We start from the raw sequence: 15,515 nt of genomic DNA on the forward strand, positions 1-15,515 counted from the left end.
ATACATGGGTTGTTTTTGAAGATATAGACATCGAACAAATATAACAACCATAAAACAACGAAGTCATCAACGTTGCCATGTGTGAATATTATATTAGAAGTTGGTTTTGCAATAAGTGGAAGCAAACTTTATAAAGTACATTGATTCCTTCAAATTATCATTCACTAAGATTTTGAAAAAAATTGTACTAATTAAGTTGTATTCTTATAACTTAATTTTATAACTACGTCAGAAGTACATGAAATTTCTTTTATTGGGATTTTATTGATAACTGCAATAAGGATTTATGCAAAACCGAGGGTTTCAGGCATTATATAATTTTCATAGAATGAAATTCTTTAAAATTTATGAATTTTGTAATTTGAGGTTTTATTAATATCGTCCTGCAAATTGCAACCGACACAGCAAATATATATAAATATATATTATATATATATATATATTTAATATATATATATATATATATAAATTTACTATTAATGACCTGGAAAATATATAACAGCTCCAAGGTGTATGTGTCCATTTGCTAAACTATTTGCTTGTAACAGATGCGCTCTTTAGATTACCCTTATCATAGTTTATAATGACACAAAAGCCTTTCAAGTTGCACATTAAATTAAGCATTGCAGAATTTTTGTAAATAATGTTATTAAAATACATGTATCGACATGATCCACCTCCTTTCAGTGTCCCGTTATCACTTCCTATGAATGAAAAGCGAATTTGTCATGTATTTGGTGTGCTTTTCGTGCGGACATTTCTCGCAAAAGTGATGTTTAATTTATCCTATTATTGTCAATATTTAAAAAAATATACAGTGAACTTATTGAAACAAACTTCATTTTTTAGTTCTTGCAACTTATTTTACTATTATAAATTTTTTTATAAATATTTGTAAATGAATTGGTGAGGCAAGATGTTTTCCAAAATTTTTATGTCAATTCAAAATTAATTGAAATAATATCAATTATGATATTCTTTTAATTCAGCTAGATTTTGTGAAGCATTTTTCCTCGTATTTTAAATATTTAAAAAATGGAACAGACATTTATAATTGTATTATGAAATTGGCAGAATTACGACTAGATCGGAATTTTCCATGTTTGTATAATTTGTATTATTTCATTTCTTAAATTTCGGAAGTTTAGTTTCTTATCAAAAGATATTAACAATTATATTAAAAAGGCACTATTTAAGTTATTATTCTCGAATCAGAGTTATTAGTTGTGTTTGTATTTCAAAGATTGTCCTAGACAAAATCTGTATAGAAACGGTCACCAGAGGTCTTAAGCCCCTTGTCACGTGCTAAATCCTGTATCTATGTTTAATTTCAATAGAGAAATGTCCGCACCTAAATCCATTTTAGTCTAGTGTTACGAATTGTGACTAAATGACGCTTTTTGTTGTTTTGCAGCCCCATGCCGCAGCCCAAGCCCTGGTGAGTGTGCTATCCGTACATTGTATTGCCTATTTCTTATTACTGTCACTCGCTTTCTGTCTCCTAATATTTTCTATGTCTATGATTTTTGCAATAATTCTACGTCTATTTTTTGCCAACGGGTACACAGTCTGAAAACTGGCAATAGTGTCTTGAAAATATAATATACTTATATTTGATTGACATTCTATTGACTCGTTTCAGAAAATAAGCATCTTTCAGAAAGAAGTTATTTAATTTTATTTACTGCGTGATTTTTGAAGTGGTAAATAAATATTTTTATTGATGTCTTTTTACTATTCATCTGTATTGTATTTTTACACAAACTTAATGGTTTATGTCTAATCGCATAATTAAGCACTATTCGTGTTTAATGATTGATACTTTCTTAATTAATGTATTTAGTTTATGGTTATGAAATTTTTACAGTTTCTGAACTACTATTTATAATAAAAATTATTCTAAAGTATTGATACTAAAACTTTTAAGTTCATTGCATCATGTGCTTTTTCTTGATGGTAATTATTATTTAAGCCGAAACGGGGCGATAGTATTGACCTTAACTGTCCTGACAAAATTTAGAAAAAAAAAATTCACTTTATTTGGAATTTATGAGCTTTTAAGTGCAACCTAGAGCTTGTTGAAATTTGACCATAATTCGTTATTGTGATAAACTTCTGTAAATTGTTCATTTAAACTTTGAAACCGTAACCGTGAGTAACATTTACAAGAACATAGAACCATGAATTTCATTTTTTCAAAATCCTTATAAAAACCTATTAAAGTGTGTGAACAAAAGTCTCAACTCTCGATAACTTGGGGCATTTGTGGTATGTTTTTACTGTGTTTATAAAAATGTTACTCACGGTTATGGTTTCAAAGTTTAAATGAACAAAATTAACAAAAGTTAATCCCAATAACCAATAAATGGTCATATCGGCGATAGTATTGACCTTAACTGTCCTGACAAAATTTAGAAAAAAAAAATTCACTTTATTTGGAATTTATGAGCTTTTAAGTGCAACCTAGAGCTTGTTGAAATTATGACCATAATTCGGTTATTGTGATTAACTTCTGTAAATTTGTTCATTTAAACTTTGAAACCGTAACCGTGAGTAACATTTACAAGAACATAGTAAAAAAAACAGCACCGTTGCCACCAGTTTCCAAGAATTAAGACTTTTTATTGAACCATGAATTTCATTTTTTCAAAATCCTTTATAAAAACCTATTAAAGTGTGTGAACAAAAGTCTCAACTCTCGATAACTTGGGGCATTTGTGGTATGTTTTTACTGTGTTTATAAAAATGTTACTCACGGTTATGGTTTCAAAGTTTAAATGAACAAAATTAACAAAAGTTAATCCCAATAACCAATAAATGGTCATATCTTCACGAAAGTTCTAGGTTGTACATAAAAGCTCATAATTTTAAAATAACGTGAAGACTTTTCTTCTGAAAATTTTCAGAACAGTAAGGTCAATATTATCACCCCGTTTCGGCTTGATGTCAAGGTCTGGGACATCTTGTATGAAATCAAAGTACGTTCGTAAATTTTTTTATTTATTGATTCACAATTATTTTTTTTCTATGCTAATTATTGCGTTATTATGAATACAGTACAATTACTAAAATAAGATCAAAAAATTTTTTTAGCTTCGTGGTGAATTATTATGTATGATTCATAAAAATTCGCTAACAATATTAAATAGTGAAAGTTTAATAATAAAGTTTAAATTTAAAGACTGTGTGCCCTTGGTGATAATATTTTCTATCAGTGTTCTTGAACAACTTTTATAACTGATTGTAACATGAATATTGCAAATAAAATTAACCAAAATAAAAAGTATCAATAGAAATTAAATACAATTTCAGTTCATTTGAATGGTTAATTTTATTTTCTTTATTTATGTAAATCAGAATTCTAGACGAATCAATGTCTCGGCTGTCTGTAACTATTTTTTCTGTGTTCTGCTTTCGTTATTAGCTTTTTATTATTTTTCAGGTTTGTCATTTAAATGATTTGAGTGGAAAAATAATCAATTGTTTAGTGATAAGATTATTTGCACCAATTTATTGGTGCATAAACAACGAAAATAAATACTAGTGTAGATAAATTTAGAAAAAAAAGCAATTAGTTTAAAATATAAAGCTATAAGCAAACAAATAGTGAAATAAGTGCTGTGCTATTTATAATGAAAATCTGCTATGCATAGCATGTTAATAACAAATAGCTTTCGCAAATATTTTGTTATGTAAATGGTGATGATATGTTAGCGGCTAAACTTATGACATTTACCAAAATAGATAAAGTATAACAAAATTAGTGAAATAGATAATTTACGACACGAAATAGATTTAAACATAGATGGCTTATTGATTCAATATAGAAAATTATAGAATATACAATGATATTATTTTAATAGATAGATAATTTGCTATATGTAGTAAAACACAGTGACAAATGTACATATTTAAAATATTCTATAATCTAGTTAAAATTATATACTCTGACATAAATATATAAAATAAAATTCCATGTAGTAGATATATAGTTTTGTTCAAGGTTGGTCGATTAAAACGGGCTAAATAATAGTCTGATCCAAATACCAACTGTTAAATGAAAAATATTAGAAGATGCCTTACTTTGGTAAAACCTTATAAATCATTATGCCGCTTGCTGATTTAATATTAGAATTTCGCAAAGCTTCGGAAATACAACTTCGCAAACATTTTACACGATTGCAAAATCTTGTCTTATTAAGGTAATGCGTCTTTAAAATAATTACCATTTAAAATAAAACTAGAGGTTGTGGGGTTTATTATGCTGAATTTAACTAATATAAATTTAAAACAAAAGTTCAACTTAAATTTATAGGGTGTGAAACCATGTTTCTTCTATCCAATAGTGGAAAACTCGTTATAGTTAGTTATTCGTTATTCGTGGCTTATATTTCGCTGTGAATTGCTAATATTGTAATTATAGCCGTCGGGAAAATATATTCTTCATTCTGTAAGTCTATTGATTTTTTCTCAAAGCGTGCGAGCCCTGAGTCTGGATTGGCGGGCCGGTCACGCAAACTTTTAGAAATATCGGCGAATACCAAATTAAATATAAACGCAGAAACATTTCTAGAAATCATGCGAGTCACCTTGCTGACGTTCACTATTGCTATGCAATGAATACATAATGACATGGTTACCTTTACAAATACGGCAGAAAATATATATTACACTTTTGTAATATGAAAAAAGTCTTTTGTGATCTTCAGTCGATACTCGTAATTTTTACAACAATTTTATTAGTTGGGTTTTTATCTCATTTCTCTTACTTATGATATATTTCTTTACTTTCCTTACTTCTAAACGCACATCGTCCCTTTTATATCTCTAGTCTATTTATCTCCTAATTTATCTATCTTTCTGGCACCGCCTTTTGTAGCTGAAGAAAGTTCTAAGTTTTAGTGCGTAGTTTATCACATAAAATTTATATGTTTAATATAGCCATATAAAACGTTGATCATTGGCAAATAAATTGGTTAAAAAAGCTTTAATCGAAGTGTCTTAGGGAGCGTCCATTAATCACGTGAGGTTTTTAGGGGAGCGGGGCTTTGACAAAAAATCACGAAATATCACGTGGGGGAGAAAGGGGTGTGGTAAGATATCACGTGTATTTATTTCTTACCTGATTTTTTTTTTTAAATCCAAACATTTGCAAAAAATAAGAAAAATCACAATTTTTGCTTGCGTGATGTTTGGCGGGGGAGGGGGGGTAATTTTGAATATCACCACGCATCGCCAAGGGGAAAAGGGGCCCAAAAATCCTTAAAAAACTGATCACGTGATTAATACACTTCCTCTTATAAATTAAAATATTATAGTTTGTATGAATTAGCCCATTTTAAAATATCATAACTCGTCATATATCAATTAACAAAGATCGTTTCAGTTTTTATTAACTTTGTGAGATTTTAGCAATTCTTATAAAATATAGGTGAATTTCACTTTGTTCGCTATAAAACTTTTTAGAGCGAAAAGTTTTTATTGATGAAATTTGTATATATTTATATATATTGACTAGAGAAGTTAACATGTTAAGATTTAGAAAGAATATAATATTAGATTCAAAACAGAATTATATCAGAAATACGATCAGTAATACATTTTTTTTTCAAAAACATTGTAATATTGATAAATTGTTGAGAGTACGAAATCCGAAATAGAATAACAGGTTTATACACATAATTTCTGTTGTTCTGGTAATTATTAGTACTACTTCACAAATCCAGTTTTTGCAATTATAATTCCTATAATTAAAAATATTTTGATTTTCAATTCAATTTCAAGTCAATAACATATCAATCATTTATATTTTTTCCATTTGGGAACTAAATCGTGTCGAAAAGTCAGGTACCGACCTACATCTATATTATGTTTTATTCGCGCTCTTTTTTATAAAACATTTATATCGTTCTAAATCATTATTGTTTTATTGTTTTCGCACGATATAAAACAACACTATACCCTTCTGAATAGGTATATTCAACTATTTAGGCCAGGGAAATGATTCACCTTTTCGGTTAATGTTCTTTTAACGCCGTCGTATCGTGAAGGGTACAAGCAGTAAAATTTCATGGGATAAGACGGAATATCACTAGATCGTTTCAAATAATGTTAATAGTATAATAAAAGTATACAATGGCATGTACCAATACATTCCAAAAATATTATCCTAATATTGATTAACTTCCTCTTGTCTTATACGTGAAGCATTGGACCGGAAAATAGCTGGCATCCTATACAGATTTTTGTTTGGTTTTGACATCAACCGGTCTCAGTTTACTGCTCCATTGCCTATGGATTGTGCGAAGAAAAAAATTATATATATATATATTATATATATATATATTTATATATTATAAACATAAGTATTCAATTTATATATAAGAGGAAAGAATAATTTTCGAATGGGATGTGACGGTTCTTTCGGATAACGTCCAGAAATCAATTTTTGAAGTACTATTTGTAAATGTGGAAGAAAAATTCATAGTGTCCATGAGATAAAGTTGTTTGATGATTGTTTTTGTAGTACGTACTCACTCAATGTGTTCATTCAAACTTAGAACTTCAGCGACAGAAATGCTATTGGACTTCGATTTTTAGCGATAAAAGATCTCATATATAAATTGAATTTTTATTATAAGCGTGATGATATCTGGGTGTTCTATTTTCTACATAATACATGCTGTTGCTATTTTAATTAACGGTGTTCTTTACGAATTAAACTTTTTAGGTATTATAATTATTATATATATATATATATATATATATATAATATATATATATATATATAGATATCGTATTCGAAATTTAAGGAATTGGATTTTAAATGAATTATAGAATTAATATGCTCATAAGTAAAAAGCCAAATAATTAAAATTTATTGGTTGATGTGGCTAAATAAACCATAAAGAAATTGGATTTTGCAATGTTATATGACGTTTGTATATTTATATATGAGCCGTTTATATATTTACATTTCTGGTAAATTATGTTCAAACAAGCTTGTACAATTCCCACAACATGAGGCACAACTTGTGTCATACGCATTATACATGCGGCATCTAACTTAATAATTTCTTGTTAAGTGATTATGATGTAAAATTTACAAAGGACATGACTGTTAAATACACGCATTTAGTATTGAATTAATATAAATCGGAATATCTATATATATTATATATGAAACTATAATTTAAAAAAAATGTTAGTTACTAAAAATATTAATTTTTTTATTTATAAATATTTTCTAGCTTCGAGATGACCTTTCAATGACAAAGAAAACTTTTTTTATAAATTTATACGTTTAATTAATTATTTGAAAATTAACAAAAATCAATTAAAATTTGAATATATATAAAAAAAAATATTATTAAAAATATTAGAAAATATTTGAATAACCAAAATATTTTTTAATTTTTCACATTAATATTCTATCACAAACAAAATTGTACGTTCACTAAAAATGTTGATTGTTAATACACGAGGCTGTAGATGTTTGCTAAAAACTAAAAATTCTAAATTTTTCCTCGAGTAATCCTCTTTCCGTCTGTGTGAGTAAGTTTTGAAGAGATTTGAAGTTGGTCAAATCTTAGTTGTCCCAATATAAAATCAAAATTTTTATAAAAATCTATAAACTAGACACAAGTAAATTAATTTTATTATACTAAAATGCAAAATAAAACACCAAAATTTATAAAATAAAACTCAATAGTCTGGAAATATATCTACGTATATTGATTTAAAGCGCAAAGCTAAAGTGAGTTCTGAGAAAAAGTAAAGAAATCTAATAAAACTTTCTACTTTTGAAAGATGCGCACGTATTATTACCATGGAGTGTAAGAATTGACTCTATTCGATTTTATTCGTATTATGATAATAAACATCAATAGCACGTGGAGGAAAATGATATTTTGCATTGGCAAAAGATAATAACGTCATTATGAACCTTAAAAGTAGAAACGTGTTTAGGGATTGTTCAAACTTAAAATAAAACAATTTCAAAAACTCAATCAACATAATATACTATGCGAACAAAAATACTATATTATATACATACATTATAAATTATATTGAGTATAATTTAAATAATTCATAGTTTTCTCCTCAAAAGCTTGTTTATGAATAATTAACAGAATGAAGATAAATATAAATAAATAATTATGTTATTTACATTAACAGAATATAATGAATAATGTGTGCACATTAAATCCGCGCACACCTCTTACAATGACTACAAAGATATTACGATTTGCTCTTGGAAGCAAGATTTCGGTTCGCTGTTCATTCTGTTTATTTAACTAATTAAATCAGTATAATGTAGCTCAATTCAAATGCCCTAATAATTAATTCCTGTTCTTAGTCTTTGCCATAAAACGATATTAATAATTAACAAAATAAGGAAATTCTATAACTTGTTTGTGTTTCATATTTCACAAACAATTGACAAGATTAATAATTCATAGTTTTCTCCTCAAAAGCTTGTTTATGAATAATTAACAAAATGAAGATAAATATAAATAAATAATTATGTTATTTAGATTAACAGAATATAATGAATAATGTGTGCACATTAAATCCGCGCACACCTCTTACAATGACTACAAAGATATTACGATTTGCTCTTGGAAGCAAGATTTTGGTTCGCTGTTCATTCTGTTTATTTAACTAATTAAATCAGTATAATGTAGCTCAATTTAAATGCCCTAATAATTAATTCCTGTTCTTAGTCTTTGCCATAAAACGATATTAATAATTAACAAAATAAGGAAATTCTATAACTTGTTTGTGTTTCATATTTCACAAACAATTGACAAGATTAATTTCACCTAATGAGAAATATGAAGGTTGTCATGATAATCGTAATTTATTACCAAGAACTAAGTAATGAGGCAGTATTAAATAATTGAAATATAAATAAATCATGTCAATTTTGTATTATTTAAAATATAATATTTATTTTCAATTTTAAATTTCATCTTGTAACTTAATTTTTTACCCCAAAATATTATTAGCTTTTTTTATTTCTATTAACAATGAGGTTAATAACAATAAGTGTGATTTTATTCTTTAATGTATAATCAATATATACTATTTAGAAAATTGCTGTATTTAAAATCTTTAATAATATAGTTCATTTTTCAAAGATTTTTGTTTGAACCAGAAGAGTTACTTTATGACCACACTAAGTTTGGGTATACTAATATTTCTTTGGGTATACTGATTTGACTTGCATTTACCTTTTAGATGAAGATTATTATGCATCGATAAATCTCATTATATCATATGTAATCACAAAGGAAAATTTTCTGAAAATTACACAATGGCATTAGTAACGTAATACATATACGATACTCAGTTTATAATAATGACCAAGCAATAAGTAATTCCAAGATGTTAGCTTCAATCTATAATCTTTTATACAATTGAACGTTGTACCATATAATTGATTTCATTGAATTTAAACATAAAATTAATGGTATAAAACTGCATGGCAATAAAATCGACTGCGCAAAAAGCAGACATGACCTATATTTGATCCGAGCATTATACTGGAGCTTTTGTTCTACAATGGTGGATGATTTATCGAAGGCCCATGTATAGTTATAAATGATAAACCATGCCAACGTTTCGTATGCTTCTGATGGGAAATTAGTACGAGGAAAACTATTTTTTGAGGGCCAACAAAATTTTAGATTAAATAAGAAAGTTTGGATAATATATTGGTTTGACGATGTAATCTCACATTTCTACAAGTTATCTAACTTAGCAATAATTATTGGTATTCTAGGACCTCAATAGTCAAATTATATGCCAGTTGTAATATCGGATAAACCAAGACAATTTTTCTTAAAATTCTTTCTCAACATCATTTATATAAAACTTTTTAACATTTTTAACTAAAATAGAATGTTTATTAACTGTTATTAGCTTATGTTTTTTTGTTAATACTATTGTAGAGCGCTAAATAGAATTCAGTTAATAGCGTCAAGAAAATTGAATTAAAATAAAAATATATCAAAATATACGCAATGATGGCCAAAAAACCTGCATTAAATTTTGGCGAAAAGCCATCGTAGACAATCGAACTCCAAATGAATTTCCTTCGCCTTTCTGACGTTCAGCAATAAAAAGAAGGAATGTGTTTCGATTGGACTATAACAAATTATGTTTTATAAATTTGAAAAAAAAAATATTTTTCACATAGTTTCAATATTTTTTTAAAAAGATTTTGAATCAATTTTATTTCACATAAATATATTCGTTCGAATTACTAACTTCGATATAAATTATATAAGATTTAACTAAGTATGATATAAATAAGTATAGAAATAAATATGTTTTATTATGAGATTTAACTAGTTTTTGCTTAGAAATATAAAATTTATTGTCTAATTAACAAATCAATTTATACTTTATTAAAACTAATGCAAAGCAATTTTATATTATCCAGAAATATTCAATTACGTAGTTTAGGTAACCTTTTTCCTTTTGTGAAATTTCTGCTGTATCGTCATATTAAAATAAGGCACAAGCTATTCATGAAAATTTTATGCTTACGAGCTCCTTGGTACTTAAGGTACTCCTTAATAAAATTACGTAGTCCAACAGTATTGTAGTTTTAACAAAGCATTTATATTGTTTGTTCTGTTTTAATTTTGCAACATAAGTATTTTGTATTCGCTTTGAGTTCGCGCCAGTTCGCTACGCAGACGAGTCCAAGTGGGTGGGAGGTTGCTACGAGCCCGGCGCTACGAGCCGGCTTCGTAGACGTTTCAGTTTATATACGCAGTTAAAAGATGTTAGAAGTGTTTCTCTTTTAAACAATAATCAACAAATATTACTAACTATAATAAAAATAATTATAAAAAGTAAATATATATATACTATAATTTAAGAAATAAATGATAAATAAACAAATGAAATTAATGTATATAATTAATTATAATTAAATATACTTATATTAACAGCTTATATAAATGCAAATGTAAATATAAAAATTAAATTAAATATCATCTAACTGATAAATAAGCATGTCGTTAATCTATTGTTGATTTGAACTACCTCAGCGTATATTCAAATTGATATTTATTCATATAGTTATATTTAATTATTAACTTCCCGTAGGGTGAGTTATAGTAATCGCAAAAAAATTGAAAATGTAAATTTTTATATATCTTTACGTTTCAGAGGTTTTTGAACATTATGGCATACCTTAGAAAAATGGATGTATGTGTGTGGTTGTGTATGTGCATATGTGTGTATGTTTGTATGTGTGTATGTTTCTATGTGTGTATGTTTCTATGTGTGTATGTTTCTATGTGTGTATGTTTGTATGTGCGTGTGCGTGTGCGGATACAAATTTTCGTCGACGATTTCGGGAACACCGTTCAACCGATTTCAACTATTCAAAAAACATTCGATTGCTGTTAATAAGGACTGATTAGTTTTTGGCATAGGCAGGTCTAGCCGTTTCGAAGATACGGGACAAAAAGTGCCATAAACGGTAACTCAGTTTTTAAGAGAACGGAGCATCCGATTTTAATGATTCAAAAAACATTTTACTTGTATTGACAAGATGAAGAACTGAATAAATTTTCATAAAGGCAGGTCTAGCGGTTTCGTGAATCTAGTGATGAAAGTAAAAAAATGCCATTTGGCGGTCAAAAATGACGATTAGTAGTATAAATTTTGTTTACATTCCTATGGGTTTCGTAACAATGCTTATCAGTTAGACGGCGACGCGGCGCTTACGCGCTTCGATATTTCTTCTCTATGCAGATAAAGTAGTACGATTGCTTTGAAAAAAGTTCAGAATTTCCAAAATACTTCAAAATAAAGAAAATTTTTTTCAGTCTTTTTTTTCTAAAAAAGTAAATTTTGTCAAAAATTCATAGTTTCTCAAAAATCTAATTTTTTCAAAAATTTTAATCTTTTCAAAAAAAATAGTTTTTGGTACGGTTTCAGCAATTTGCTTTAAGGCACGTTGCCATGCGCTTCACTAGTTTATTATTTATTTTGTTATTATTTTGATAATTCTAGAAAGAAATTTTATAAATGCATGAATTTTATATCCTGCAAAAATATTTGAAAAATAGTGCTCTAATTTTGTGACATTTGTATAAAGGAAATATTTATTTAGATAATCTATCGGATTTGAAATTTTGAATTTCGAGCCAAAGAAGCATATGCCATCTATTATCTCAAAGAATAAATGTTGTAAGACTTGTCAAACCACATATCGCATAACCTAATAGTTTGACTACCAGTATACACGTGCGTTCTTGCTAAACTGTTTTCTTTTACAAATGTGTTAATTATTTAAAAGAATGGCTGTTGATAAATATTCAGATATTATTAGAACAATTAACGATGATGATGAAGATGTGCAAAATTTTTCTGAAGATTCAGATCCGGAGGTTGAGGTAAGAATTATCTCCAAATTGAAATTGAAAATGCTTGAAACTTAGTCAATAAAGTTTCGTTCCACAGTTTCAGCCCACAAAACAAAAAAAGAAAAAACGAATGGATTTTGAAACAGGATTCCAATTTGTCTCATCGACATCAGAGTATAATAAAGATACATGGAACGATCTTATGAAATATGTAAAACGAAAAGCAACATCGAAGACAGATGATAAAATAGAAAAAGCACGAAAGAAACAAAAATTGAATGATTCAGATGTTAAAATAGAAATAGATTCAGAAAATGAAGATGTTAATGGTAAGTGAATGTTTTAACAATCTTGAAAATGGTGGTGGTTTATTTCGTGATCTCATAATATGCTAATCGTCTAGTATATTTTTCATTGATCTTAAAAACATCAAACAAATTACAATTTTATATTCTATTATGATAAGATTAAAATAATATAGAAATCACTTCAGTTTGTGATTTTCTAATTAGGCTAAGGCAGCTTCGTAGGCTAACATTTGTTGGTTCTTCTTGTCAACTGCTAAGGTTTAGAATTAGTGTTAGGAAGGTAGTATCTTATCTAGCCAGAATTCTGTGTTTTTGTCTCAGTGTATCTTATCTTAAGAACTTCGAGACATATTGAACATATCTTTCCATTGCGACAAAGTCTGGTATCATACTTCAACATTTTTTATATCAATTGTTACCTACGTGACTTTATTACAGATAAAAGTACTGACTACATTCATTTATCTGACGATGAATTGAAGAATGATAATATACGAGTTAAAGAAAAAAAAGGTAAAAAGAATAAAAAAATTGAAGATGGTACCCAAATTGAGTTACCTGAAGATTATTTTGAGGAAGCACCCGCACATGATGCTAATGCCACATTTTATCAAATGAATCTGTCAAGGCCTTTAATGAAAGCAATAGGAAACATGAACTATGTTCATCCTACTCCTATTCAAGCGGCAACTATTCCGGTCGCTTTATTGGGAAGAGATATTTGTGGATGCGCTGCCACTGGAACTGGTAAAACTGCTGCATACATGCTTCCTACAGTTGAGCGATTATTATACCGGCCACTGGACACAGCGGCCATTACTAGAGTTTTAGTTCTAGTTCCCACAAGAGAATTGGGTGTACAAGTCTATCAGGTAGTTAAGCAATTATGTCAATTTACCACATTGGAATGTGGTTTAGCTGTTGGGGGATTAGATCTGAAAGCCCAAGAATCTGTTCTTAGAAAAAATCCAGATATTGTTATAGCAACCCCTGGTCGTTTAATTGACCATTTAAAAAATACACCTACATTCAGTTTACATTCCATTGAGGTTCTAATTTTGGATGAAGCTGACAGGATGTTAGATGAATATTTTGCAGAACAGATGAAAGAAATTATCAAACAATGTTCGAGAACAAGGCAGACTATGCTATTCTCTGCTACAATGACAGAACAAGTACAGGACTTAGCTAGTGTTTCATTGACGAAACCTGTTAAAATATTTGTAGACAATAATAAAGATGTAGCATTTAATTTAAGGCAAGAATTTGTTAGAATTCGTGCTGGAAAGGAAGGAGATAGAGAACCCATTTTAGCAGCACTCATATGTCGAACATTTCATGATCATTGCATGGTTTTTGTACAAACCAAAAAGCAAGCGCATAGGTTACATATTCTACTAGGAGTACTAGGAATTAAAGTAGGAGAACTTCATGGAAATTTAACTCAACCTCAACGTTTAGAAGCTCTGAAAAAATTCAAAGACGAAGAAATTGATGTCCTTGTTGCTACTGATGTTGCTGCTAGAGGTCTCGACATAAGTGGTGTTAAAACAGTTATAAACTTTGTGATGCCAGCTACTCTTGAACATTATATCCACAGAGTTGGTAGAACAGCTCGTGCTGGAAGATCTGGTGTTTCTGTGAGTTTGGCAGGCGAAGCAGAAAGAAAAATTGTGAAAGAAGTTGTAAAAAGTGCCCGTAATACTGTAAAATGTAGAATAATACCTCCAGACATTCTGGAAAAATACAAGAATAAATTAATAAATATAGAGCCTGAGATAGAAGGTATTTTAAAAGAAGAATATGCTGAAAGAGTTTTGAATAGAGCAGAGAATCAAGCAAATAAGATTGAGAAGGCACTTCAAGGGGATAAAGGTGATCAGAAAGTTCATCGCCCATGGTTCCAAACTAGAGAGGAACGAAAAGAAGAGAAAATGAAATTGGCACTACAACCCAAAGACAATGCCAAACCCAAAAAAACTAAAAAGAACAGGGATTCTGGTCCAGTTGGTGATCATATCACTGATAAATTACCAGGAAAAGGTATGTTATTACAAATATTGATGTATCTGAATATTATTTCATATTAATTTTTTTCACAATGTAGCAAAAAAGAAAACTAAAGCAAAGCCTACAGCTGAAGATCGTGTTAGAGCAGAAATGGATAAAGTAGCATTGGTTCAAGCTAGGTTAGCAAAGAAGAAAAATAAACCCAAAAAAATAAGATCGTGTGTTGATGGATTCCAAGGTGAAAAGGCAACGCCTGGAAAAAAGAGAAAGTCTAATTTTACTAATGACTTGTGTGACGTTAGTAACAAAGGAGCAAAGCGTTTGAGATATGATGCTAACGTAAAACAAAAACAGGACAAAATGACTAAGCAAAAGTTTGGCAAAAATAAATCAAGAGATGCACCAAAGTTCAATAAGAAGGGAAATAAAAATGCTGGAAAAGTTTTTGGAAAACCACAAGCAAAGAAGAGCAATAAACATGGTTAATTTATTAATAGTTATAGACAATGTATGAAATTATATATTAATAAAGACTTAATAAAGTATCATGCTCTTTTATTGCTAGGAATATATGTCTTGGCAATAAAATATGATATAAAATTAATAGTTGAATAATTTTAACTAAATATTTTTAATAGATATTTTGTGTTAACTTTTAATATTGTCATTATATTGTTCTTTAAAGTCTGAACTATTAGCTTGCTATTGGTATTCAAGTACAGTACACAAATTTTGTTTGATGAAACATATGTCATAAAAGCCATTGGAGCGCTTAATATAACAAAACATATTATAAGTAGCATGA

General features: G+C 28.4%; 2 protein-coding genes across 2 annotated transcripts in view; both read left to right on the forward strand.

Annotated features, from left to right (window-relative positions):
- The window catches only part of LOC113382517 (sodium/potassium/calcium exchanger Nckx30C), a 155,408-nt gene that overhangs the window by 2,614 nt on the left and 137,279 nt on the right, over positions 1-15,515 (forward strand). The gene's annotated exons all lie outside the window — the stretch shown is intronic.
- On the forward strand, positions 12,246-15,210 carry LOC113372456 (probable ATP-dependent RNA helicase DDX27). The gene is made up of 4 exons (XM_026612792.1): positions 12,246-12,422; positions 12,490-12,721; positions 13,139-14,743; positions 14,808-15,210. The coding sequence occupies exons 1-4, from the start codon at positions 12,327-12,329 to the stop codon at positions 15,194-15,196; spliced, it is 2,322 nt and encodes a 773-aa protein (XP_026468577.1). The 5' UTR covers positions 12,246-12,326; the 3' UTR covers positions 15,197-15,210.

Source organism: Ctenocephalides felis, unplaced genomic scaffold, assembly GCF_003426905.1.
Source record: "Ctenocephalides felis isolate EL2017-DRISC unplaced genomic scaffold, ASM342690v1 CF-g0.4_SCAFFOLD_00845, whole genome shotgun sequence".
Taxonomy (NCBI): domain Eukaryota; kingdom Metazoa; phylum Arthropoda; class Insecta; order Siphonaptera; family Pulicidae; genus Ctenocephalides; species Ctenocephalides felis.

Excerpts from the sequence above, each read along its gene's own strand:
- LOC113372456 (XM_026612792.1), top strand. The coding sequence starts at position 12,327 with ATGGCTGTTGATAAATATTCAGATATTATTAGAACAATTAACGATGAT. Across the intron at positions 12,423-12,489 it reads ATTCAGATCCGGAGGTTGAG|TTTCAGCCCACAAAACAAAA; the intron begins GTAAGAATTATC and ends TTCGTTCCACAG. Across the intron at positions 12,722-13,138 it reads AGAAAATGAAGATGTTAATG|ATAAAAGTACTGACTACATT; the intron begins GTAAGTGAATGT and ends ACTTTATTACAG.